Source organism: Hevea brasiliensis, chromosome 9 (assembly GCF_030052815.1).
Source record: "Hevea brasiliensis isolate MT/VB/25A 57/8 chromosome 9, ASM3005281v1, whole genome shotgun sequence".
NCBI lineage: Eukaryota > Viridiplantae > Streptophyta > Magnoliopsida > Malpighiales > Euphorbiaceae > Hevea > Hevea brasiliensis.
Genome location: NC_079501.1, coordinates 20392651 through 20419525, shown reverse-complemented (window position 1 = coordinate 20419525; position 26875 = coordinate 20392651). Strand labels below are relative to the sequence as shown.

Sequence of the window (26875 nt, the reverse complement as noted above, 5' to 3'; positions counted from 1 at the left end):
AATTAGATACATGGTCATTGAATTTATTCCTACCTCTTAGCACGTTTATCGAATTTTAAATTGCATTAATAAATGCTCTAAAATTGTTCTTAATAAAACAATGTTACATTATATGGTTTGTTTTAACTAAAATTATTATTATTTTTTTTTTATAGAGATTTAACAAATTTTTTGTGAGCTAATTAAGTATGAGAGTCATATAATCTACTTGTATTTGCAAAATTATTTTTCATATGCAGAATTATACTATACTTTAGTAATATGCAGTGCATATTTTTATTGAAACCAAAATTAAATTTGATTATTTTATTGTTATTTTTAAAGAACATAGTAAATACTACCTAGCTAATAATTATTGCACACAAATATTTCTTAATTGTTTTTTATTCTTAAAAAAAATTTGTAGTATTAGAGAAGAAATTGCTGCAAACAATTAATATTTTAATTTTGGTGTCAATCATTCTCTAAATATATAGTTTCACCCGTTAGCGTTTGGCACTGCTTTTAAAAGTCAAAACTGTTTTTCTGAATAAAAGTATCATTTTAGATATTATTGAAAAAAACAATTTGAAAAAAATTATTTTATTATTTTAATATTCTCATGACTAAAACATATCAAATTTAATTTTAAATTATTTTTTAATACTCTCTAACATGTATATTTAAAAAAGTAAATTTTTCAATAGCAATTTCAACAACAATATCAAACAAATCTTAAGTCTTTAGAAGACGGATTAAAATTTAGAACTATAGTTATATTTCATAGAGCGTAACGTAATTTAATATAATCAATTATATAATATAATTAAAATTATAATGTAATATAACTGTCATTATATTTTTCTATTTGATTACAAAATAAAAATATAAGTAGCATGATGTAATAATAATTTTTATTTTAATATTTAATTTATTTATAATATTAATAATAAGTGGTAAAATGTATGCAGTAATTGGTAGTGAAGTGGTAGTGATGGCTAAGTTGTGGTAGTGGTACTCACAACGTTAATTAAATAGTGGTGGTAATCATGGCGACAAGATAAGATAGTGGTAATAGTAGTGGCTAGCTAGTGGTAGAGGTGACATGACAATAGCTAAATGGTAATAATAGTGGTAAAGTGATGGTGGTGTTAGTGGTAGTGGTAGTGGTGACAGAGTATGAATGATAGCGGTAATAGTATTAGTGGCTAAGTAATAATAACAGTGATAGTATTGACAATAAATTAAGAAAAAAAACAAAACAATTAAAACAAGTGATTATATGTTTATTTTTTGTATATAATAATTATTATGTTAATTTAAATATAATTAATTATATTATATAATTATCATTCTATTACGTAAATTTTTTTTTTATATTATCAAATAACGTAATTAAATATGTAATATAATTGATGGCCTATAATATGTTGGATTATTTGAGACGTGCTTTTAGGGAAAGAAATATATTTTAAAAAAATGACCATTCATTAAAAAAAATAAAATATAGGCCTCATTAAAAAATAATCGATAATCTAATTCAAATATTTAAATTTTAGTAAAATTAATCAAATTTCTAAAAATTATTAAAATTTTACTCAATTTTGACAAATTGAACTTTGAATTCCATTTTTATCCTTGTTTATAGGTACCATTAAAAATTCAATTTTACCATATTCACCAATTTTTCTATAATTTCATTTTAATAATTATTGAGCATCCAACAGTGATGAGAGAGAGTGTGACTAAAATCATTTAATTTAAGAATATCAAAATAAAGTTTGAAAGTAGTTATAACAATGGTAAGTTGAATCAGTTATAAATAAAGTGTTAAATATATTTAAAAAAATTGGATAAAATTATAATAATTTTAAAATTTTTAAAAATTTAGATAAAATTTTTATGAAGTTTAAAATTGGATTAAATAACAAAAACACAAAAAAAAAAAGTTTAGATTTTTTTTTAATAAAGTAGGCCTAAAATGTACCATAAAAGTAACATTTTTAATCTTTAATATTTTAATGTAATTTTTAACATGATTAACATGTCCTCATAAGCATATTATACCTCTAAAAAACTAATTTCAACTACAATAATTGCATTACTTGCTAAGTTTGTGTATAATTTTACCATTAACCTTATTATATTATTATATAATATAGCCAGGCTGAACTTTGCAGTTTAACGTCCTGTGAATGTAAAACAAGCAAAGGGAAAGCAAAGAGCCAAAGTTGTTTAGCTTCCTTCAAAGCAACAAACGAGCGGACCTTGGTCTTCCCAAGTTAATAGCCCTTAAGTGTCGGTAGGCAATTGCCAAAAAGAACTTCAAACAGAGTTTATGTCTTTTTTTTTTTTCATTTGATTTTGAGTATAATTTTAGAAATTATTTTAATATGATTGAATTAGAGATATGAAACAAAGCAAGACGTGTGAGAGATTTTTATAGGCTTCCAAATACCCTCAGCCACAACAATATTAATAATATGAGGGAGGAATTCAATACACAAAGACAGAAATAATGAGAGAAGGGATTGCCTTGTCGGACATCCCTCTGTAATTGAAAACTATTAACTTTCCTCATTTTAAAGAATAGACATAGAACACCAAGTAACACAGGTCGTGATTCTTCTAATTCAATTCGAAGAGAAACCAACATCTTCTAGATTAACTTCAATAAATAGCCAAAAAAAAAAAAAAATTTGTTATAGGTTTTTTTGCAAAATCAATCTTCAAAACTATATAACCAACCCCACTATTCTTAGATTAAATAGAATGAGAAATCTCTTGAAAAATAACAATATTATCTAAAAATTATCAACATAGTATAAAGCTAATTTGCATAGGTGTAGAAAAGTGGTTGATGGTTCCCATGGCTAGTTGAGACTGAGATGCTACAATCTCTGAGTCTCTTTTCTCCTGAGTCCTAGAGCTAGAGCGCCCTGTGTATCCTCCTGGAGGCATTGTTACGTTTGATCGGGCTATAGGATTTTTCTCTCTTGGCCTTGGTTGGCCTTGCCCAACCATGTATGACTTTTGGTGGAAGGAATCTCCCCTTTTCTAGCCTCCTGTGTGTATCATTGGTCTAATTGTTCCTGACTTTGGTGGTGTCGCACAAGCTCTAGGAACCATAGGTCTTTCTTGATGGGCTGGCTAGTTGTGTTTGGATATTTTATATGTGATTTATACTTTGGACCTTAAATTATGTAATTTTGTCTTCTGGATTTTTATGCAATGAATTATAGTAACTTCTTCTGTTAAAAAACATGTGACATTTTTTCCCTAAAAGTTTCTACTTTTTATTCCAGATATTTTAATTACTAACCCAAAATATTATCTTAATGTACCTTTAACCTCAAAATTAAATCAAATCTATATTTAAACCCCAAAATTGGTAAATGTGGACCACATTAAAAATGGCAAGATTTATTTCAAAAGTACAGACCACCATTTGCCAGATGCAACCCCGCAATTAAAGTATCAACAGTTCACCCAATTATGAAACATCCACGACCACCAACACATGGAAGCTGCAACTCAGACAGACTTTATATTAAAAATTATTAATTCTCACATATCTCTGTCTGGTGCTCGTCCTCATGATCAATAGCACCTTCTTAAATTAAATAATTATATACAAATAAATGAGAATCAACCCAATTAATTCAAATCCCTATATTTTTGTATCAAAATGTGTAGAGAATGATAAAAAGCACTTTCTTGTTCTTTCTCTATTTTCTTCTAGACTACTCTATTCTTTTTTTTTACTGAATTTAAATTAGAAATTAAATTTATACTTATTACTTTTATTACGGTTTTGAAAATGACTCTGAGCTGCCCTATTTCAATGCTGTCCAATTCCAACAACCCTAAAACGCCCAAATTTCTCATCGTCCGTTATCGTCCAAATGCTCACTCATGCTAAAATGCGCCGACTTGACACTGCACCCACTTTCCATAGCCGCTGTGTGAACATTTAACGCTTATGCCAGCAACAAGTCAACAGCACCGGTACACGTTAGCAAGATATTAACACCTATTTTTTCACTTCGGATTTATAAAATTTTTTTTACATAAATTAAATGATAACGAAATAAATATTAACAGAAAAATTAAAATAAAAAAAAATTCTAAAATGCCTTATGAAATAAACAAAATTGGAAAATTATTATCAATTACCCGATTTGATTTTTTTTTTCCAGATATTTCTCTACTCATGGATGGTTACCAGCACTGGCCGCCAAGCTCTCCTCAGTAACCTATACCTAAACATACCCGTTACTGGTCTCAGCGAGCCACCTCCACCGCGCCGAGCAGCCAAACCTCCACCTCCAAAACTTCCAGCGCTACCACCACCACTGCCATCATCACTATCGGTAACGGTTAACAATTCTACTTCACCATCAGCACCATCCGGATTATCCTTCTCTTTATCTTCAAAAGGTGGCGACGAAACGAACAAGTCCTTCAATTTCCTTCTAACTTTCTTCTTTTCCGGCGAATCTTTCTGGAGCTCGGGCTGTTCATCACGGCGGGGAAGCCGGCGGCGGTGATGGTCAGCGGAGCGAGAGAGAAGCATGCGGAGTGTCTTGCGGCGGCGGAGGTGGATTACAGGGCTGGTAGTGGGACTTTGCGTAGGGCTTCCGGCTACTGCACATTGAGTGGCGAGGAGCTTGAATTTGTGAAGGGAGGCCATTGAATCCGTCGATTGCTGGGTACCAATTGAAAATCTGATTAGCAGAGGAAGTGAGATCTGAGAGAGATTAATGTATTTGCCATTTGATTTTAAATTCCTAATTGAAATTTTATTGGAAAAATAACAAAAACCAGTGATGGGAATAAGAATAAGAGCGGGTTTGGAATATATGAGGATGGGTCTCTGTGTGGGTTGCTTTGTGTCTTTTCGGATGGGTCTTTGGAACTGTAAGTTCTTATTGCGTGTGCACACGTGGCATTCTGTGGTGGATTTGGAACTTTAAGCTGAATGAGTCCAGCGAAGTATCGAAAATGGAATTTTAATTTGGGTTTGTTTTAAGGATGATTTTATATAATTAAGTCTTAGGTTTTGAGAATTACATGTGCAAGTCCAAAAGTTTTTATGATTATTATTAGTAAATTTTATTATGGAAAGAAATAAATTAATGATAATGTTATTTTCTCCAATACACATTAAATGGACAGGTAACAATAACGTATCAGAATCTTGCTCACATGGAGAGCAAGTGCCAACTCTCTAGCTGCAAAGAACTAATCTGTTCAACAGAAAGTGTGCGGACTCTCTTGCTTGACCCATTTGTGGTTATCATTGGAAACTTTCGAATTCTTCTGTGACCATGCTAAAGATTCTTTGTTCGGTTCCATGTTGGGTTTCTCTCCTCAAGAAATGGCTTTGGCTTTTTTTGTTGATCGGTGGCAGAATCTTATTAATTTTCTGAGTTCAGTTGACAGTAGACGGCTTGCTTTGGCTGGTTTGATGTGTTGGTATATATGGAAGGCGAGAAATGATGCTGTTTTTGACTCCATTCAACCTGACCCCATGTCCACTATTACCAAGGCTCAGAATGCCGATGATGAGTTGCAAAATATGGTTGCCCATCAACATCATTCTTTGCCATCTTCGATCATCCCTCGATTGCCTCATCAAGTTCTTTGGAGTCCTCCTCGTCGGGATGCTGTTAAAATTAGTGTTGATGCTTCGTTTGACAGGTAGTCTTCTGCTGGGTTTGGAGTTATTATTAGAAATTACTTCGGGTATGTCATTGATGGATGTGTTACCACTTTTACTTGTCTCTTCCCTCTAGTAGCTGAAGGCTTTTCCCTCAGCTGCATTTCAGTTTGCCATATCCCAAGGATTTTCTGCGGTGTTTTTCGAAACAGACTCTCTCCTTTTGACTAAGTTGCAGGCTTCCTCCTCAGCTCCGACACCTTGGGAGTTAAGAGGCTATTGTTCATGACATCAAGAGTTGGCTACATTCCTAGAATTGCTAATTGTTGTGCTAATTGGCTTGCTTACAATGTAAGATTAGGCTTTCTTGTGCCGGTTGGTTTACCAATCCACCTTCCCAGTTAGCTGATATGATTGATCAGGATAGGTTTTATGGATGTTCCTCTTCGTGAATGATTATTAACTTTCCCGTTAAAAAAAAAAAAATCAAGGGACAAACTCTGGTAAAATTAATTAATCACAATTATATACAGATACAGAAACTTGAGAGCTCAAAAAAAAAAAAAAGGTTGTACATCTCCCGGTTGCTGCATCCCAGACCAGCGAGGACGACGGATTCCCATTATTAAGGATTGTTAGTGTGCCTTGCAGCGCTACTTATTGACGAAAAGGAGCAAATTTTGTAGCAGAAAAAGCCTCAAACATGAGCAATTGCTCTGGAGATCACAAAACTGGAATCATATTTACCAAAATTACTGATAAATATTGCCATCCTAGCTCGCAAGAACTCTGGTCACAGCGTTCTCATCATCTTCCCCTGTTACAAAAGATACACAAAGGAACAAAATTTTAGAATGTCTTCCACCAGGTTCAAGTGCAAATTACTTCTCCGAGTCAAAACTCAAATGTATATTATATTCAAAACCACCATTAAAGAGGTACAAATACATCCCATTGAAGAATAACATTGCGACTGGTTATCGATGATTCAATATGTACACTGCCTGAACTTAGTCTACTAAAAACAAAACCAAGCAAATGGAAAGATAGTGACACTTTAACCCACTCAATGGGGGGAAAAAAAAAGGATGGCAAATCTCAACTACTAGAAGTATTAGTAGTAGTAGTAGTAGTAGAGCTGCTAACCCATTTGTCAGTCGTCCCAATCGAGTCTGGTGAAAATGGAGGTACATTATTCAAAAGCCCAACATCATCCTCCTTAATATCCACAACATCCGCTTTCTCTGATACAAAATTTTCTTTCTCAATTCTTTTCAGTGCCTCTAAGACTTCTCTCATAGTAGGCCTCATATCCCTCTCCTGTTGCAGACATCGGAAAGCCAATTCTGCAACTGATGTTGCCATCTTCCTCACTGCAGAATCCTTTTCAAAACCAAGACATGGATCTATCAACTCATTTACTGCATGATTTTGGATTTTGTTAACTGCCATGTTGGCCAAATTGATGTCAAGCCTATGCCTGTTAGTGTCCACTGCCTGTAAAGATGATATCAGCTCAATCAAGACCACACCAAAGCTGTAAACATCGCTCTTATCTGTGAGTTGGTAGCACTGATAATACTCTGGATCAACATAGCCAGGTGTGCCTTGTGGAGCAGTTGAGACATGGGTTACATCATTGGGGAACAACCGTGACAATCCAAAATCAGCCACTTTCACTTGGAAATTGTTGTTTAGCAGAATGTTGTTGGTTTTGACATCACGGTGTATGACATCTGAAGCATGAAGATAAGCTAGGGCATCAGCTGTCTCTATGGCAATGCTCAGCCGAACAGGCCAAGAGAGCAAACCAGACTTGGACCGGTTTCCATGAAGATGATCAGCAACAGTTCCATTAGGAACATATTCATAGACAAGGATCAATTCTCGGCTACGTTTTGAGGTGCATCCATACAGTGACACAAGGTTCTTGTGCCTTAAACGAGTTAGGATCTCAATTTCATTCATGAACTGCTCAGCTCGCCTCATATTGTTCTCAAATAGACGCTTGACAGCAACCACACGCCCATCGTTGAGAACACCTAATCAATCAAAACATTCAAAACAACAATCAAGAAAAGTTACACCAAAAAGCATTTGATGCTAAGTTGTACAGCTAACAACACAACATAAAATCGGTTTCATCTTCTAACCATAATAAACAGTGCCAAAGCCTCCATCACCAAGTTCCTTCGAAGGGTTGAAATTGTCCGTGGCTTCAACAAGTTCTTCATAGCTGAATACCCGAGTTCCAAAGTAGGTACTTCCCTTTTCAAGGTCAGAATTTAAAGAGGGATAAGTAGGGGTGGTTTGAGAGAAATTAATTATTGGTGCAGGCTCGCCTTTGCTTGAAGGAGGTGTAGGCTGGCCTTTACTCTTTGTTTGGGCAGCAATTCTTTTCCTGCGTTGTCTGATAAGCAATAACCAACACCCCAAACCAATACAGACAGCTGCTGCACCTGCTATACCGATTCCTGGAAATGGTAAAAAAATATATCGCTAAGATTTTCTTTCTGCATTACTAGCCTTCATAAAAATGCGTTTGTAGGGAAATGAAATTATACCTACTCCAAGTCCAACTTTGCTAGATTTCCCTCCTGCAACAACCATAAGATCGAAAAACATCAGTTAAGACGTGAATGACCCAAATGAAACAAATTTAAGGAAATTATTTGGTCAGAAAGAATGACCATTCCTTCTAAAATGAGTTTTTTGATTGTTGGTTTTTTTTAAAAAAAAAATGATTATTGAATTCAATCAGATCATAGGCATGTTACTGGTTCAAACAGCCTGCTACTGCAAAAGATGCAGGGCATAGAGTCATATATTAAAAATGAAACAAAAGAGAACTCTTAACTTTCTACTAGACTGATGTTCTTCAATTAATGAATCAATCCTAGACATAGTGCCTTTACCTATACTTATTGACTGAATAAAATAGCAGATAGAATGTGAAATTTAAGCCAATCTTCAGAATGACCAACGAATATAATGAAATAACAAAGGATTAATTTCAGATTCCAAAAACAGGTAATTGCATCAAGGATTCTAATTAAAAAATTTTCTTTCTGTTCCGCAATATATGTTGCAATGGCGCCTCTATAGCAAATTTCAAGTTGTGTACAGATTTCAATCTCCAAAAAGAGGGTAAAATGGTACAGGTGAGTTGAATTCTTCTCCCAATTCACAAAAAAAAAAAAAAAAAAAGAATTCAACTCTCCAATTTTCTTTTTCTTCTCTAAATCAAGAGAAAATACCTTGGTTAGTGAAAAGCCAGTCATTTTTTACCTGGGCAAGGCCGATCACCGCAAATGCAACGGAAACTATCAGAGCTTGCACCGAACCCGCAAAACCCACCCTTGCGATAGCACTTGGCACAATCACCAGCGTAAGGATTCCTATAACTCACATTAAACCCTTCCCTCAGAACCTCCCCAAGTAAGGACCTATTAGCCTCAAGAATATGGACTAAACTAACAAGAATTGGCACCGTCATAGTAACAGTGCACTGAAATATATTCAAAATGGGATCACTGGGAACCGGACCAAACAAGTAATACGCGTCTTTCTTCCCGTCTACTTCACAAGTGAATAAGTTTTCAGCCTTAATTGGTATGATAGAATCGTTGCAACCATAAAACAGAGAAAGCATTTCATTGTTGGAGGCCAGACTGAAGTGGGTGCCATTGAAAGTGGTATTAGCTGATTGCTGAGTGCATGTAGAATTGTAGAGGTCTGATCGCGACAGAATCATAGTCTGTCTGATTTGGTCCAATTGGATAACTCTGTAAGTCAGCGAGTTAATTGTTAGAAGAGTGGTGGAATCGTCAGCACAAGTAAGTTGGAAGCCAGGCAAGCCACAGGATGGCGGACGTGGGCCGCCAGAGAAAGGGTAGTAGACGTCTGTGATATTCCCACAAGAGAAGGTCTGGTTGCAGCCGGAGAGAGTGTCATTGGAGGGAAACGACGCCATAAAGTCGACGAAGAAAATGAAAATGGTGATGGTGAAGGTGAGGGAGGTGAGCGGCTGCATTGGTGGAGGGGAAGAAGGAACGAGAGTTGTGTGTGAAAAGGCATAGAAAAATAATGATGGGGTGATGGAGTAGTTAGAGCATAGACGGTAATGGCTGCCTTCGGTTGACTTGGACCCAAAGTGATGTGTTTTAAGGTTCTCTTACACGGAGGCTCGTGGTTAGAAATTGACGAATCCATGCAACAACCTGCAAATGGCGGCTCGGGTCCAAGTGTTTTTCTATTTTTCTCCATTAATCTTTTGTCTGCTTATTTGGGTTTGGATAATTAAATAATTGATGAGGATGGTTGAAATCAAAAGCAAGAAATATATATATAAATATGTTTAATATAGTAGTGGTTGGAATACACATATGTCAAGCGCAATGGTTGTTGAAATTTCTGGTGTGTTTGGATGCCCAAAATTGAACAACCTTTCCACAGCCACCATATAACCTTCTGAATAAATAAAATAATATAAACAGCCAATTATTAACTAAATAAATAATTGGCATCTTTAACAGAGCTGATGTAAAAAATTTTTGATATGTTATTCCATAATTGTTGTGGTACAGAAGTGGAGTTTAGCTGAACTACTATCTCATTTTAATAGGGTAGAGCTGATGTCATGTTCAGCCCAGCCAAGTTCAGAGTATATGAAGTTTTGTGAAATTTTATTAGTTGTTAGTAAAATTGATTTGGTCAAAATACAATATATTCTAAATGATGTACAAAATTAGCAGTCATATTTGACAATGTTATATTATTTTAGAAAACACATATTCATCATTGACAAAAAAATAAAATATTAATAATATAATTAAATTACACAAGAAGAAAAGTTAGAATCTAGATAACTACTATTACTAGTCAAACAAAAATAGTTTTCTATTTCCAGTTTGATTATTAAATTTGTGAATGCATAAGCATTATGTAGAAGAAGCATTAACATGTTCAAGGCTTCTATTCAAAGAACAATTGTTTTAATACAAAAGAAAATTGTTAATTTTTACAGCAAAATAGCCTAATTAAATTAAATTTCTTTTTCCTTTGTAAGGTCTAAGTCTATTTAGTGAAAGTATGATATTAAATTTCTAGGATGAAAACAGCATAAAAGTAAGAATAATTTATCATAGCAAATATCTTATGCAATATCCTTAAATTAATTCCCGATTCACATTATGTGGAAGTAATTTTATAAGAAAATTCCGATTATCAAAATTTCAAAAACAACTTGTGGTTCAAGTCAATACCCTGCCAAGCCCAACTCCTCGGAAACAGTGGATGGGCCTATATTTTAATGTAAGTTCAACCCAACTTGAAACTATGGTGGGGGAAGAAAATGTGCTAGTAGAACAATTGAAAACTTATTAAACTCGAAATTACAGACTATGATCTATATTATTAATGGTTATGATGGCCGTAAAAAGTTGGATGGCAGAGATGGCTTATTAGCAAGGATTAATTAATGTTGGTGTATCAATGACAACAATAACAATGCAGTGATCAGAGCAGTGGTGATATCAATAAAAATAGAAATTAGTAATTACTGTTAGCAAATTAGCAATAACCATCATCAATAGGAATTCACAAGCACTGGTAGAGGTGCTATACTGTTTATAATTCATCATTAGGATTGATAATGACGCGTTGAAATTTACTAGCAACTGTGAAGTGTGAAGGCAGGTGGAGTTGTTAGTGATTACAGAAACCACTCTGATGGGGAAAAATAAATTAAATATATGCTCATCTATGTTTTCTAATTTGAGTGATTTTTATTATAGATAGGATAAACTAAAACATGGCAAATTCTAATTTTTAAAAACTATAATAAGACTTGGCAAATTTATCGTGCCAGTGAAGTAATATTCAAGTTATTGTTAGCAAATTATTATGTATCAATCCATATGACACACATGGGATGGTAATGTATTATTAAATTTTATATAGCAGCAGAAATCTTAAAACTCCGTCTATGGAGTTGAAGTCTTCAATCTGATCTAAATCAGATTAAAAAAAAAAAATCTTGATTAGAATTGGAGCAGGGCTGAGTTGCCTCCAATGTAGAACTTCATAAATTTCACAAGTTAATTATGAATAGTTTCGGGATGAAGCATATATGCTTTTTACTAAATTAAAAGCTATAAGGAAATTTCAGCTGGCTTATCCTAATGTAAAACGGATGCCAAATTTTGTATGGGCTTAAGTTTGATGAACGTTTGAATGTTGCCTAATGTGTTGCTCTCTCTACCAACTCATTAATTAATTAATTAATTAATTAATCAAAGGAACGGTTCTAGCTTCCGATTCAATTCTGGGGTGGTTGGATGGAAGAACAGTCAAGGATGCCATACCCAGCAACAATTTCAATGTTTGATCTTAGTTGTGCATCCCCTAGCCTGGAAAAATGCATCTTCATGGGAGCTTTCTATCTAGCTTTTAGTACCCATTAAAAAGCATTTATGACAATAGCTATACCTAAGTATTCTAATGAGTGATATTTCGAGGAAAAAAAAAATTGAGACGACGCACCTGATGATTCTGGTTGATTTGGTGCAGATACTCCACAACTAAACTGCTGAGGCTGATCAGCACAATAACAAGCAAATAAACTAGTACTCGTGTTGTAACCACACGATCCACCTGACAAATTACACGTCTCACAAACGGAATTATTCGCATCCCACTGCAACCCAAAACCTTTTTCCAGAGCTATAACCAAATTATCCTGGGTTAGACCGCTCTCTAAAGTGCTAACGGATGATTGAGTCGCCGGAACAATAACTCTATTGGCGCAGGATCCCAAGTTGTTGAGTATTGTAGCACTGAAGTTACCTAGGTTCCTAGTTAAATAAAAACCTCCGCTGTCGCTGTTGTTTAATGTGCAAGTGAACTGAGTGGAAAGCCCTGGAATTCCGGCTAATGGATTTAAAAATGATGGCAGCTGGGGGCAACCATAGTATAGGGTTATATTCTGAATATCGGAAGCATAACTGAAAAAGGAAAAATCCAAAGTGGTGTTTAAAAGGAGGTTTGGACAGATGCCTCCTATGTAATCTCTTCTAGCAACTTTAAGATTATATGCCTCGCTGTTGACTTCAAGAGCTTGGTAAGTTAAATTCTTGATGGTGATCAGCGCCTCTTGGTCAGTGCAATTAAGCCAGAATTTCGGGTGGCCGCAATAATCAGGTCGGTTCGATCCCCAAAAGGGATAGCCGATATTTGTGATGTTTCCGCAATCAAATGTTGCGGTGCAGTTCTGATGTCGCTCATCAACAGCAGACACAAACAGAGGACAGAGGAACATTATGGTTATGATGAAAATCAAAGGCATGGTTGGGAAGAGATGGGGTTCCATTTTCAGAGGCAGACAGGGAGATGGAGATCACAAACAATTTGAAAGCAGTTTACATATGACAGAAGAAGAAGGAAATCTAATTTGAAATTTGACAAAAATGCTAAGAAAGGCAGAAAGCTTGCAATTTCAGATAAAAAAATTTCTGCTCACATAATGAAATCGGCTGCAATTGACCAAGAAGGGCGTGAAATTTAGCAGAGGAAGCTTCTATTGAATGGTTTAATATTGGACTTGGTTGGTATACAAATTGGAAATAATATTTGCAGCAGTGACTAAGCACCTTATTTTCCAAGCTTTTGTCGCAGGAATCCTCAAAAGATAGCTGCAAAACTCAATACGCGGAAGCTCAATGGGCCTCTTGGAGAGTCAAAATAAAACAGCCACTTAGAAAATTTAGCCTAATCGTATATTGAAAATTAAGAATTTCGAAATACATTTTGTAAAGATTTTATAATTCAGAAACCAATAAAGTCAATAAACTAAGACCTACGTTTTTGATATATTTTAATCTATTTTTTTGTAAAGTATGTTTACGACTTGTAAGTTAATTAAGAAAAACTTAGCTATACACATCAGCACATATATATAATAATACAATGTCCTGCCCCAAATAAATGTTTTTCTTTGTTGTACAAAAGTTTGGTTGGTGTGATTGGTAAATATGAAATGGAAGACTAGAAGCAGGACTAATTTCATGATGTGAAAGGAACTATCCAAGAAGACGAATTTCAAAGAGATGGGATGAATGCTGCCTTTCATCTGGGTTTTGTGGGGTAAGTTCCCTATATATGAAAGAGATCGAACATATTTTTAAAATATTGAATAATTTCTTATTAATAAAACATTTATTTTGTTAAATACTAAAATAACTTTTAATATATTATAATAATGATAAATAAATTTTAATTTAATATAAAGAAGTAAAATTCTAGATGATGTAAATTTTTTAAAAAGAAAAAGAAAAAAAGTACCTTTCTTTTGTTGTCACCAATAGTTTCTTGCAAAAGAAAATAGACTTCCAGAAAATGTGTTTGATGATTTTCAAATCTTGCATCATAAAATTAAAACCTCGCAGAGTTTGGAGAAGTAGACAATGATAGGTTTCTGAAACTAGCCCCTCCTTCCATAACAAAGCGACTCAGAACACAATTGGTGATGGTGGTAGTTCCCTGAAAATAAAAACTCTACGGCAAGGAAAGTTTGAGAGTGAATTGGTGATGGTGTCTCGTCTGCATATGAGAGTGAATTTGAGAGAAGATGGAGAACTAGTTGTGAAAGTTTTATAATAAACGGCAAAAATTCGCGATGTCAGGAAATGGTTAGTTATTGAAGCCTCAAGGGTTCAGTTTTCTTTTTTTTTTTTTTTTTTAATAGAACACACACTTGGGTCAGTTAACTTAAATCAGATGTTGGGGTGAAATTAATTATTCACCCCAATTTTAAGAATTTTTCAATGCTTCGGCCATTTTTATATAGCTTCATTGAAGCTAACTGAGCCCACTGAATCACAAATAGGCCCCCATCCGGCCCTCCCAGTGGGAGGCACGTAAAGAATTAAATTAGTTGCCATGCTTTTGTTTATTGTCGAAAAACAAATTGAATAGTTTTAATTTGGTTTTTTTATTCAATTTTAATTATTATTTTTAAAGAATTTTGATTTCATTAATTTAATAAAAAAATCAAAATAACCGTGGATCAAAATTTTAAAATTATAAAAAATTATGAAAATATATAAAAAAAATAAATATGAATAATAAATATAAATTAAAATAAATATAAAAAATAAATAATAAAATACCATTAAAATTTATATAAATAAATTCTTATAAGATAAAGATTATCTTAGTGATATTTGTGCAAATTGTTCTTTTTTTTTTTTTAATGCATTGGTTATTACAATATCATTTAGTAAATTTAAGAGAAAATCTTGATTGAACATGCATTGTATTTTCTATATGCATTAAGAGGTGACTAATTTGATTTTTGATACATGATATTGGTTTATATAATTTATAACTATGATTTTTAATTTTTCTAATGTTAATTAAATTGTAATTATTATCATAAATTTTTTATTATAAAAAATTAAGTACATAATTTTATAATTATGTGGAAAATCAAAAGATCACTTTGGTTTATATAATTTATAATTATGACCCATAATTTTTCTAATATTAATTAAAATTTAATTATTATTATATATTTTTTATTAAATGTGTTATAGATCTATTGGAATTTACATATCATTATATATTATCAATTGATATTGTAAAATTGTTAGGGAAATAAGGGTAAAATAGATAAATATGAAAAAAAAAATTAATAGAGTGTAACTTCTCATGAAATTCATTTTGAAATCAATTTTATTATATTTATATAGATTTTGTTTTAAGTTCAATCATGTTTCTTAAACCTAGTCACTCCAACCCAAAAGACAAGCTTAATGCCCAAGAGTCAAGCCTTATTATTAAACTCTAAGGAAGTGTTTGGTACAAGATTTTTACTCCTATAAATTTTAAAAGAGTAATTATTAAGAGAGTGAATAATAATTAATAGTATAATAATTAATAATATTTAATACAGATTAATAAAAAAAAAAACCTTTAAATAAAGCATGATGTTATTCTATTTATTAAATTTTATTAACTTAATTTCCAAGTTAACATTTAACCTTCAAAGAAAATTTTAGATGTTATAGGGTTAAAAGTTAAACTATATTTTTATATCATCCAATGTTAAAAACTCATAAAATAATTAACCCTTATTTTGCCTGTTAATTATTGTTCTGTTATTGAAAAGGGACAATAATAAAAAAACTAAATTATTGAATTATTTAAAGCAATTAAATAATTCTACTGGGTTGTATATGTAAATTCAATTGAATTCAAATTTTATTTATTTATATTTTAATTTTTAATTATTATGATTCGATCATTTGTACAGCTTTAATGGCAATAGTTAGGAAAAATTATATCATAACACAATGAGACCATATACACAAATTTATATGAAATGATAAATTAGTGAATGAATTACACATAAATAAAAATAATTGTTAAATTTTAAAAATAAAAAAAATTATTATATAGTTATTTGATAATTATAATTTTAAAAGATTCACTTTTATTTATTTATTTATTTATATATATATAAATATTTTCAATTCTTATTAAATTATCATTTTATGTAAAATATCTTGCATAAAATTACCGTTAGCCCAGAGAGTAAAAGAACGACAAGGTGAGAACCTCGTTTATGTAGCCTCTTTCATATTATGTGATTTTTTTAAAATAATATTTATGAGAAATTTATTCTTTATATCTTTTTAAAAAAAAAATTCCGATTTTTTTTGTATAAATATTTAAAAAAATTTTATATTTATGAGAGGTAAGTAATCTTAAGTATGTTGGAGTCAAATCTTATGTTTCCCACTGCAAATCAAGGCTGCCTAATCTGAAAGCCAATTGGAGTTAAAGAAGAACAACCCCTCATAATCTAACAGAATCTCTTTATTTACACATTTTCAAAATCTCTAACTACATGGATGTGAGAAATGATGCATATGCACATTAGGTACACTTAATAATTTTTTATATAATGACTAATTATTAAATATATTGAGAATACTAAAAATAGTACTCTCTCATAGAAAAGTTAGCTCTCTTATAATATAGAGAGTAAGTCTTATATGATTATAAGAGATGGTGCATGTACACTTAGTATACCTAATAATTTTTCATATAATGACTAATTATTAAATATATTGGGAGCACTAAAAAGTAGTACTTTTTTCCTTACAGAAAAGTGAGCTCTCTTATAATATAGAGAGTGGATCATATATAATTGTGAGATATGTTATATGTATATCAGATGTACCTAATAATTTCTCGTACAATAGTTAATTATTAGATATACTGAGAGCACTAGAAAATAGTGCTCTCTCTCATAAAAAATGAGTACTCTTATAATATAAAAAGTGAATCTTATATAATTATTAGAGATATATATACACCTAATAATTTCTTCTTCTTCTTTACGGTTAGTATTACATTTCTCCTTCATAATCTTTAATTAAAAACAGAACAAAAAGATACTACCGCTGGATTTATTTTATTAATTTTTTTTAATTCCCTGCCAAATTTCAAGTTCTGAAGATATTTGACGAATTGCCTCTTGCGAGCGAAGCGTGGCGATAATTTTAGTAGAGAACTAATTTTAAAAGAGCACTAAAATAATGGGGTTGAAAGTTGAAACAACTCATAGGCCATAGCATTGCCAAACCTTGAGTTAGAAGGGAAAAGTAGGACTTTTCTAGGGTGCGAAAGCGACCAATGTGAGCAAAACCAAATTAATCATTACTTGCAGAGGTATTGCAATCTGTGGCTGCTAAATGAAACATTGGCTTTGGCCATACGAAACATTAAGAAAAGGAGACACGCACCTGGCCAGGAAGAACATGAAGTTGCGGTGGGTTGATCTTGGCAAAAACAAACAAACTCATTTGTAGTCCTATTAAATCCACAACTCCCACCAGAATCAATGCACCTATTGCATTGATCATTACTTATTTGCCACTGCAATCCAAACCCCTCCTTTAGTGCATCATTAATTGTTATTCTATTGTTGTCTAAGGCCTGAGCACTTGTTTCCGGAATGGGGACAATGACACTGCTATTGCACGGATTGAATGGCAAATCTCCAGTGACGGTGAAAACGTTGATGTTTGTTCCGTTTACGAAGCAATCAGGTTGACGAAGAATTTCTGAGAACGGAGCTTTGGGCGTAGAAGAGCAACCATAGAGTAAGGTCACGTTCCTGAGGTCTGGGGCATATCTGAAGATAGCGGAATCTAGGGAGGTGTTATAGAAGTGATCAGGACAAATACTGGAGTAAAAATCCTCCCTGGCTACTGTAAGGACTTGATTTTCAGGGCTGATGTCAAGAATTCTGTAGGTATTAGATGCCTCTTTGATCATTGGCACATTGTCTTGGCACTTGAGCTCAAACTCTGGTTGACCACAGTAACCTGCTCGGTTTATACCCCAGAAAGGATAACCAATATTTTGAATGTTTCCACATTCAAATGCCTGATTACAGTTAGCATATCTATAATCATCAGCACAAAAGGATGTCTGAATGTTGGTTGAGATGAGAAAAATGAGGAAAAGGAAAAGAAAGGTATTGGTTTGCATAGTTAGCGAGAGGAAAAGGGCTTGAAGGCCTGGTACATAAAGGATACTAGGAAAGGGATGATTGGAAATTGCAAATCAAATGAATTCCATTTCTTGTCTGCATGAATAACCAGACATCAACAAGTGATCATTATGAAATTTTAGTTCTGATTATGTCAAAATGGGAGCTTTTGAATCCTGTTTTGGAATTTCTGCTCGTTATTAACTAAAAGAGACTGGAAAGAGTCAAACTATGAGCAACTCAGCAAAAACAACCAAGAAAAATCCTCTGTTGAGCACATGGCAAAGAAATGCTAATGTCAGTATCTTTAGTAGCTAACAAACGTGATAATGGGACAAAGTAAAGACCATATCCTCTGGTGTAATATTCTAGGACTAATAAGTTCCGACCGCAAAAGTTAAAAAAATGACCGTAATATTAGAAGTCAAAAATGAAAATTTAGCCAGAATCACCAAATCCAGGACACAGGGAGCAACCAAACATCCTAGTTGGAGTGTAAAAATAGATATCAATAAATAAAAAAAAAAGTGCATGACTATTGATTCTGCATCCTACAACTTTCAACTATTTAACTTGCATAATTTTGAATTTTTATAATTCAAAGGTAGGAAATAGAAGAGTTACTCAACTTTTATGTTATAGTATAATATAATAGTCTTTTTTAGATGTTCTTGATTAAACATGTTACTTGACCTTAGCTATGGGTATTATACTGTGTTAAAGGTCATTGCCATTGGATAATTTTCCCCAGTCAGCAACAAGTAAAATGCTTGATGCCAGAAACACAAATTTCTGTGCTGTGATAGAAATTGACAAAAATCTGCTACCAAAATTTCTTTTGACTACTTGGTAAGATAGCGACACCATTGAAAACAATTGAACAACTATAATTTAGTAATGGAGGGGTGGCCATTAATTGCCTCTACCATACGTAAGCCTAAATATTCCTTGTTAATTCAGTCTAGTTTCAGAGTTTGATTCTCTATAATAGTCTCAATAAAATAAATAAAGAAAACTGGAAAGTAACTAATGAAGTGTGCTAATAGATGAATACCTGGAATATCAGGAACAATATCCGGCGAAGAAGTGCATGTTTTTGTTGGTATAAATTGACCGAGACAATAGCAAGTTGTTTCTTTAGACAAGTGATCATAACCACAAACTCCTTTGGACCCGATGCAATTGGTACATGTTGTGTCATCCACTTTCCATTTCACCTGGAATCCTTGTTTTAAGCTTCCTTCTAAACTTGACAAACTGATTATTGCCGTTGCCAAATTCAATTCAGAAACAGGCACAAAGACACTGCGATAACAATATCCAGGGCCAACAGCATCCGGTAACACATAACCTTCTGGAGACGCAGATCCACTTATGCGGCAATTGAATAGTGCTGGTACTACAGTTATCGGGCAACCATAAATAATTGTAAGGTTCTTGTAACCGGGAACATATTCAAAAAGCTGAGGATCAAGCGTGGTGTTCTTTAATTGAGGTTGACAGAGTCCATCCATGTAATCCTCTCTTGCAATTCTCAGAGTTTGACTTTGCTCATCGATTTCCAAAACACGGTACGTTTCATCTTTGATCTCAATTGTGGGGGTATCATTCTTACACTTGAGCTTCAAGCCTGGAATTCCACAGACATCTGGTCTGTCTTTCCCCCAGAAAGGAAAACCAGCGGCAATACTGCCACAGACGAACTGAGAGGTATTGCAGGAAGCGTAGAAGTCAGGGTTGCTTAAACAACAAGGAATTCTAGTAGCAAACAAGAACACAAAAATTGGAAGCCACAGAAATGGAGGGAATGGGAAAAGTGAAAAATTCATTTCAGGCCTGGAATGAAAATAGAGATGACTGAGCTAGAGTTTGGTTTTTTCAGCTTTTCAGGAGCTACAGAAATGGTACATTTGAACGGGAATTAAAGTAATAAAATTGACAGAAACTGGAAGAAAAGAATCCAAAGATATCTGAGACTTGAGATTATTGAATGCCTTAATTTTTTTTTTTGGTTTGGCAAAGGATTATTGAATGCTGTTGTTGACTTAAAATACGTGTAAGCATATTTCCACTCGCGTTTCATAGTCATGGGACAGGAATAGTTTATTATATTTTCTAGTGTCTAAGGGCCCAAGGGCCAAGGCCAATTGAACCTTGATAAGAAGAAGAAGAATCGGCGCATTCAATTACAATAAAAGCAATGACAAAGAAATTTTAATGTATCCCAACTTCCACCTGTTTATCCAATTCCAAACACCTAATGCTAATAATATTAAAGTCTTTTATAAAATACACAACTACCATGAACCATATTTCGATTTAAAAAATATTGCAAATTTATGAAATTTGTATTCGTTGGAGTTAATTAATCTTAAATTTCGTTCATTCCTGTATATAGTTTCCTCATCGAGATTCGGATATTAGGGTCAGAAAATGTTTATAGAGAAGGATATCAAGCTGGTTCTGCGAGGCTAACTGTTTAAAAAATGTGTCAGTTAGTGCATTTCTAACTTTTAATTAAATAATTGTAAAAACTTAAATACACTTATTTGGGCTTATCGAAATCTTATAACAAATTGAAAGCAACTTATATTGCTTGCTTGAAAATTACATTTAAATTTGAAGGAAATTAAATATAAGACTTAGAAAATTAAATGAAAGATAAAATAAATGATAAAAAACTATCGGAGTCTTGTTAAATTGATTAGTTTGCTGTTCGATTAATTGAGTAATAGGGGCTCTTCCTGTAGCACAGCAATAATTATTTATAGCTACAGCTTATAACTTTTCCTAACTCCTTGTCTTCCTATTATTAGTTAATTTTCTCCACATTATCTACACCAAAATCAGTTAATAAATATTTCCTAGGTCCCATAATTAAATTAATAAAATAAAATTAATGACATTAATATAAAAAAAATTAATTTAATTAATCATGACTTGAACATAAAAAAAAACTTTTTTAGTGTAAACACAAGCAATAAATAGACTTGCTAATTCCAGGTTCCAGCCTTAGCTTGAAGATGGAGGTAATAGAAAAGAAGGGAAAAAAAAAATGGTTTTCATGTCCGGCCTGGTATAAAAGCTAGTGAAGGCAGAGGGTTAAAATTTAAAATTCAATTAGAGTTGATCCAAGTTCGAACTGAACTACAGCATAAAATTCTATATGATAATATTATTAATCTAATACAAATTATCGTATTTAATATAAATATCAATAAATAATATTTTATATTATATTTAATTAAAAAATAAATATAATATAATTTTTTCATACAAATCATATTTAAAATAAGTCATTATAATATAATAATGACTTAAAAATTAAAGAACAAAAGGGTTGAACATTTGAGCTGTATTTTTTTTTTTTTTTTTTATCTTTTGAATATAAGGATTTAACAATTTTAATTAAATTGGCTTAATGGAAATAATAATGAAGACATGTTCAACCCGTTGAACCAACAATAGGTCGAATCGATATTAACTGATTTGTCAATTTTTTTATTTTATTTTAACGATATTCAAGTTTTAAAAGTGAACTAAATCATTTTATTAATAGACTCACGATTTATTTTCACTGTTGGATCTGGCTGAAAAGTTCCAAATTTCAAAACTATGGGAAAAAATCTCTTTGGAATGTGGAGAGTGGACAGGAGAGTCAGGTCGTCTTGAAATTATGATTTTTAGAAGGGAAAAAACAAGGTTTTAAAGGAGGGAGTGGAAGAAGGCTATTTGCGCTAGTTTCAATTTCACGTTTGCACATTTTGTACGAGCCACGAAGCTTCCCTATATGACTCTATATAGAGGGTATTTATAATTTTTATAATGTACAGAAAAATTTTATAATTTTGTATTTTTTTTAAATAAAATTCATAATCAAGAATTTATATTTGATACAATTATGGTACATTTAACGATTTAATTATAATCATTAATCATTGTGAAATCAATGTGAAATCTATCATAATCAACGATTACCATAAAATTATTGTATATACATCAATTTTATTATATAATTTTTTCATAATCAGACTAAATTACTAGATTCAAATTTTACAGAATTTTCAATTTATTGATTATCTAGTCAATTTATATCGACTCAATTTTTTAAAAATCAGAGTGTAAGGTTTTTTTTTTTTTTTTTCCTTTATAAAAGAGTTTAAGGGTTAAATCAAATTAAATCTGGTTAAGATTGCTAGTTAAACCTTTCGGACCAGCTGATTTAGGTTTAACAAGAATGAATAAAATATAATAAAAGAAAAATGAGAAAAATAGATAAATACATTAAAAAAAAAATTCTGTCTAACCCCATCTAAGTGGCTTCACCGCAAACTGTGTTTTGGGACTGAGGTGCTATAGTTATTAGTTATTATAAATATTTATGTAATAAATTGAAAAATTAAAAATTATATTAAATAAGTCATTTAAATTTTAAAAATATATCAAATAAGTCATTTTACTATTTTATAAATAAATAAAATTTTTAACTTTTAAAAATAAATAAAAAAACTGAAATATAATTTATCTTTAATATAAATCCAGGTAAGGCTATAAATCCAGGTAAGGCTATGCATTAGATCTTTTAGTAATGGATACCTCATCAGCAATCTTGTGTATTTGATTTATAATATACTAATGGAAATATGCCACATGTTAAAGCAGATTAATAAGTTGTTATTTATAAAATATTCAAGAAGCTTATCTACAAAAGTTTTTTGAACCATAGAGAAGTTTCTTAAATCATTCGGTGAAAAATAACTTATTAATTATATGCTTCAAAATGAACTAGATACTTACTATGATATTGTAAATTAGATACACAGGATTACTGATGAGGATTATAGTTAATTTTTTTTAATATATTTTTAAAAAGTAAAGGATTTATTTATCTTCAAAATAGTAAAAGAACTTATTTGATCTATTTTAAAAATTTAAAGGACTTATTTGAACTTTTTTAAAACTTAAAAAGCTTATTTAGATTCCAAAACGTTGTAATGACTTATATAACTATTGGTCTATACTTTAAGGGTTAAAAATAGACTTTTTACCTAAAATTACTCTAATACTATTGAATTAAAACTTATTAATTATTGTTATCTATATGTTTGTGTGCTTATCAAATTGATTAATTTTATGAAAATTTAAAATTACCTTTTTCTTGTAATTTAATCGTTACATGATGAAAATCACGATGGAGAACTTTGTTTTAACAGTCGAAATCATATTGATAATATTATGAATTATGACTATAAATCGGTAAATTTAAAAATTAACAATTTTCAAACATGCATTGAGTATATAGGACTAGGGTGGTATAATTTTTTTTTTCCTAATAAAATCAAAATCATTTGCTTTGGGGAATATGCAATTTATATTTGTGAAATAAATAATTAAATAATGATGAAATTAATTAAAAATAAATAAAATGCATTTATATTAAGATTATATATTATGATAATGTAATTATTATTAACTTTTATAGACTAAACAAATCTAATAATGCTACAATAGTGAAATTTCAATTTATTTGTAGCCCAATAAAATTATGTTGCACTAAAGAACTCTGATGAAAGAAACTACTGAAATATTATTTAGTTTGCCCCATATGATCAGTGTCTTTGAGAGAGTTCTTTTTGTGCCCGCTTTAAAGACTTGGATGTAAATTCTCCAAACCTCTCAATATACATTGATATTATAATAATATCACGAAATTAAAATTTATCTCCAGGTGAGTAAAGAATTCCATCAAGTATAAGAATTCCATCAATTTATTTAAAAATCCCAATCACCCATTTTATATCCATTTATTAGTGTTAGGTGGATAAGATATTCTAATAATATTCTTTGTTGATAAAAACAACAATGTACATATTGTTATAATAGTGCCTGCGTCCGCGAACAGTACTCGCATGTGGACATTATTCCTCACTTGTAAAATCCTTCCCTTTCAAGTATATTTTCACTTCTCTTAACAATCTTCTAAATCATGTTAAGTCAATAATTAATCAAGAAAGGACTAATTAGGCAAATGAGCAAGCTTCTTATAATTATTTATGAATAAATACGATTGCTCTTTTGCATCATCACTCATATCATGTGAAAAAGAAACGGGAAAGAAAACACAGGATAGGAAAGCAAGGGGATTCCTGTGAACTGTGATGAATTAATAGAAAAAGTCGATATATCAGGAAGCAATCTCACTGAAAATGCCATTAAGCTTTCTTTCCAGGACTTCAGAGCAAATCTGGCCCATCATGTGGTAGAAAGACAAGAGATCAGACAACTGCTCTACTGACTTTTTCCCCATCACTTTTTTTGCTAGTCTTTCACTTTCCTCATTCAACTTCAATCTCTCAATGTAGGATCCACCGTTTCTCACTGTTGCTCCTATCTGCTTTAACCTATTCTCTTGTTGGAAGCTCAGAGCTGTGTTGGACTGCAATACATATATAATAAATCAAATGATATGTATAATAAAAATAAAATTCCGGAAAGAATCTAATTAACAACTTCATTATCAAATATATATAATATTTACCTCTAGAAATTCTGCTCCAGCTTTCAGTTCTGATTCTTTTGATGGGTGCAGCTCTTGGCCAGTGGTGTACATATTTCTTGCAAGTGAGAAGCTTCTGAGTATAACTTTTCTTTTCTTCTCCATTTCTTGATTTAGCTTTAGAGGCTTTGGCACAGATATGGTGCTATTAAGCTTCTTCTGATAGGCAATCACTGCCTTCACAAATTCCTGTATACGTGCATATCTTTATGTTACTCCAAAAACATGGACCAATTATACATTAATTTATTAAATTTGGTCACATAGATACCTGATAAGCCTTTGGACACCCTGGATAATCAAAATGATCGGTATCTGCCTGCCTCATTCGCTCTGGATGGAATTGGAGTCCCATTATAAACTTACCCTCTTCAGGGTTATAGGCATCTGGATCATAAAATCCCTCAATCAGTCCTTCAGGTGCAAACGCCATAGGCACAAATCTTTGGGCCAAACTCTTAACGCCTTGGTGGTGATAACTATTAACAGAAATCTCCATTTTACCTTCTTCCAAAGAATCCTTGAACCAATGGTGCAAAGGGCTGCTCTCAACTACCTTAACCATATGTCTATGCCCATCATAATTATCATAATCAATGTGCTTCACTCTTTTGGGCTCCACACACTTGTTTGATACCTCCTTTTCTATGTCTAGATAAAGGGTACCCCCGCAGGCAACATTTAGAACCTGTGAACCCCGGCAAATTCCCAAGTAAGGTATGTTCCTTTCCAGACAAAGTTTAGCAAGCCTTAATTCGATTGAATCTTTCTCTTTGTCAATAGCTGTATCGCTTGCGTGCAGCCTCCTGATTTCTTCCAACTCTTCTGGTGAAAGATTAGTGGTTTCAGATTCATACAGAGATGGATCAATATCTTCTCCTTCACAAAGAAGAACACCATGGATCGGCTCGAAACTGTCCAGCAACATATGCACCCCACTAACACGAGGCACAATAACTGGTACGGCACCGTAGCCTACTATAAGATCAAGATGATATTCACCTGAAATATTATAGCAAAAGAAGAAATCAATAAACATTGCAAAAAATGCAGGAGGGTATATATTCTATACATTAAAGACAGAAATAATGGAGGATTCAAAATGGAAAATCAACCTACGTACCCACAAAATCTACGAATTTGTTCTTTCGAACGCTACGTCTAGAGACGATGAGGACACGAGGGAGGATCACAGAGAGATCAGAAGCCATGAAAGTAAAGAAAGCAAAGTGTGGAACTGTGTGTAAGATTATTAGTTCTGAACTAAAGTTGGATCCAATCTTAACAAATTGGTTTTCATTAAGCTTTGTTAGCTATTTATACGCTACAAATGGAGGAAGATAAGGTGTCTAATTGTTTATGCTCTAGAAAGAGGGAGTGCGTAACACGTGCGCATAGTCGTGGCGCCTCGTTGAATTCACATTTCCAAGAACTAGGGTTTAGTATATAAAATTTTGCTAGTGGGTTTTGATATAGTTATCATCTCTAATAACCCAAAAAAGGAAAACATTTGTAGTTATCATCACTTATGTCAGCATGAATGTAATTTTATTTAATATAATCAGATAATAGTATGAATTAGTTTCCATTCTAATATTAGATTTTCTTTTTTCTTTTTTACTTCAATTAATCTCTAATATACAATTTTGGATGAGGATAGAACAAAGGTGAAGTGGCTTTGGATGAAAATGCATGTGCTCATTTTACAGTTTTTTATCGTAATATGGTTTTAAAGTATGTAATTGATGAGGTCATATTTTTAGATTAGTAGTATTCAATGTTATTTTTATAATATAAAAGAATTAGAATTTGAAATTTTGATTATTTTTTTAATTAAATTATATATGAAGAGGAGAATTGGAATTTGAAATCGTACTAAAATTAATAGGTGACTTACAATAAGCTAAACTTGTGGGTGCCAAGATTAACTATATTGACAAAATTAGAAGGGTAACAGTAATAGTAATAAGTTGGCTTGGATAGCATGCAATGTAATATGATTACAGGAAAAGGAAAATTGGTTACAGCTAATATATACTGGAAAGTAATTAAAGAGATTGGAAAGCAAGTGTTAATTATCTTGGGGAGGTACGTCTAAGACGGGTCAATGCTGAGG

General features: G+C 32.1%; 4 protein-coding genes across 7 annotated transcripts; all 4 read right to left on the bottom strand.

Moving 5' to 3' along the window:
* Positions 1 to 3863: 3863 nt before the first annotated feature.
* On the bottom strand, positions 3864 to 4672 carry LOC110662161 (uncharacterized). The gene is made up of 2 exons (XM_021821046.2): positions 4252 to 4672; positions 3864 to 3940 (listed from the first exon to the last, which is right to left on the bottom strand). Exons 1-2 carry the CDS (start codon positions 4670 to 4672, stop codon positions 3864 to 3866), a joined length of 498 nt encoding a protein of 165 aa, XP_021676738.2.
* A 1455-nt stretch (positions 4673 to 6127) lies between these two features.
* Positions 6128 to 20215, bottom strand: LOC110662167 (LEAF RUST 10 DISEASE-RESISTANCE LOCUS RECEPTOR-LIKE PROTEIN KINASE-like 1.3). 4 transcript variants are annotated; one of them, XM_058153335.1, is made up of 5 exons: positions 12185 to 13288; positions 8206 to 8238; positions 7795 to 8115; positions 6788 to 7683; positions 6128 to 6458 (listed from the first exon to the last, which is right to left on the bottom strand). In XM_058153335.1, exons 1-5 carry the CDS (start codon positions 13008 to 13010, stop codon positions 6435 to 6437), a joined length of 2100 nt encoding a protein of 699 aa, XP_058009318.1. In that variant the 5' UTR covers positions 13011 to 13288; the 3' UTR covers positions 6128 to 6434. The 4 variants fall into 4 exon arrangements, with proteins under 4 accessions (XP_058009318.1, XP_021676747.2, XP_021676746.2 ...); XM_021821055.2 differs by lacking the exons at positions 6128 to 6458; positions 12185 to 13288 and adding an exon at positions 19258 to 20215 and having other exon boundaries at positions 6527 to 7683; XM_021821054.2 differs by lacking the exon at positions 6128 to 6458 and having other exon boundaries at positions 6527 to 7683; positions 12185 to 13286.
* LOC131183167 (LEAF RUST 10 DISEASE-RESISTANCE LOCUS RECEPTOR-LIKE PROTEIN KINASE-like 2.7) lies at positions 17345 to 19251 on the bottom strand. Its single transcript, XM_058153336.1, has one exon. The coding sequence runs from the start codon at positions 18200 to 18202 to the stop codon at positions 17366 to 17368; it is 837 nt and encodes a 278-aa protein (XP_058009319.1). The 5' UTR covers positions 18203 to 19251; the 3' UTR covers positions 17345 to 17365.
* Positions 20216 to 24223: 4008 nt separating the features above from the next.
* On the bottom strand, positions 24224 to 26111 carry LOC110662168 (putative glutamine amidotransferase GAT1_2.1). The gene is made up of 4 exons (XM_021821056.2): positions 25883 to 26111; positions 25031 to 25761; positions 24742 to 24948; positions 24224 to 24639 (listed from the first exon to the last, which is right to left on the bottom strand). Exons 1-4 carry the CDS (start codon positions 25968 to 25970, stop codon positions 24388 to 24390), a joined length of 1278 nt encoding a protein of 425 aa, XP_021676748.2. The 5' UTR covers positions 25971 to 26111; the 3' UTR covers positions 24224 to 24387.
* Between the last annotated feature and the right edge of the window lie 764 nt (positions 26112 to 26875).

Excerpts from the sequence above, each read along its gene's own strand:
- LOC110662161 (XM_021821046.2), bottom strand. The coding sequence starts at position 4,672 with ATGGCCTCCCTTCACAAATTCAAGCTCCTCGCCACTCAATGTGCAGTA. Across the intron at positions 3,941-4,251 it reads CTCGCTGAGACCAGTAACGG|CGGCTATGGAAAGTGGGTGC; the intron begins GTATGTTTAGGT and ends ATGTTCACACAG.
- LOC110662167 (XM_021821054.2), bottom strand. The coding sequence starts at position 13,010 with ATGGAACCCCATCTCTTCCCAACCATGCCTTTGATTTTCATCATAACC. Across the intron at positions 8,116-8,205 it reads CAAAGTTGGACTTGGAGTAG|GAATCGGTATAGCAGGTGCA; the intron begins GTATAATTTCAT and ends TACCATTTCCAG. Across the intron at positions 7,684-7,794 it reads CTTTGGCACTGTTTATTATG|GTGTTCTCAACGATGGGCGT; the intron begins GTTAGAAGATGA and ends TTGATTGATTAG.
- LOC131183167 (XM_058153336.1), bottom strand. The coding sequence starts at position 18,202 with ATGCAAACCAATACCTTTCTTTTCCTTTTCCTCATTTTTCTCATCTCA.
- LOC110662168 (XM_021821056.2), bottom strand. The coding sequence starts at position 25,970 with ATGGCTTCTGATCTCTCTGTGATCCTCCCTCGTGTCCTCATCGTCTCT. Across the intron at positions 24,949-25,030 it reads GGTGTCCAAAGGCTTATCAG|GAATTTGTGAAGGCAGTGAT; the intron begins GTATCTATGTGA and ends GCACGTATACAG. Across the intron at positions 24,640-24,741 it reads CTGGAGCAGAATTTCTAGAG|TCCAACACAGCTCTGAGCTT; the intron begins GTAAATATTATA and ends TATGTATTGCAG.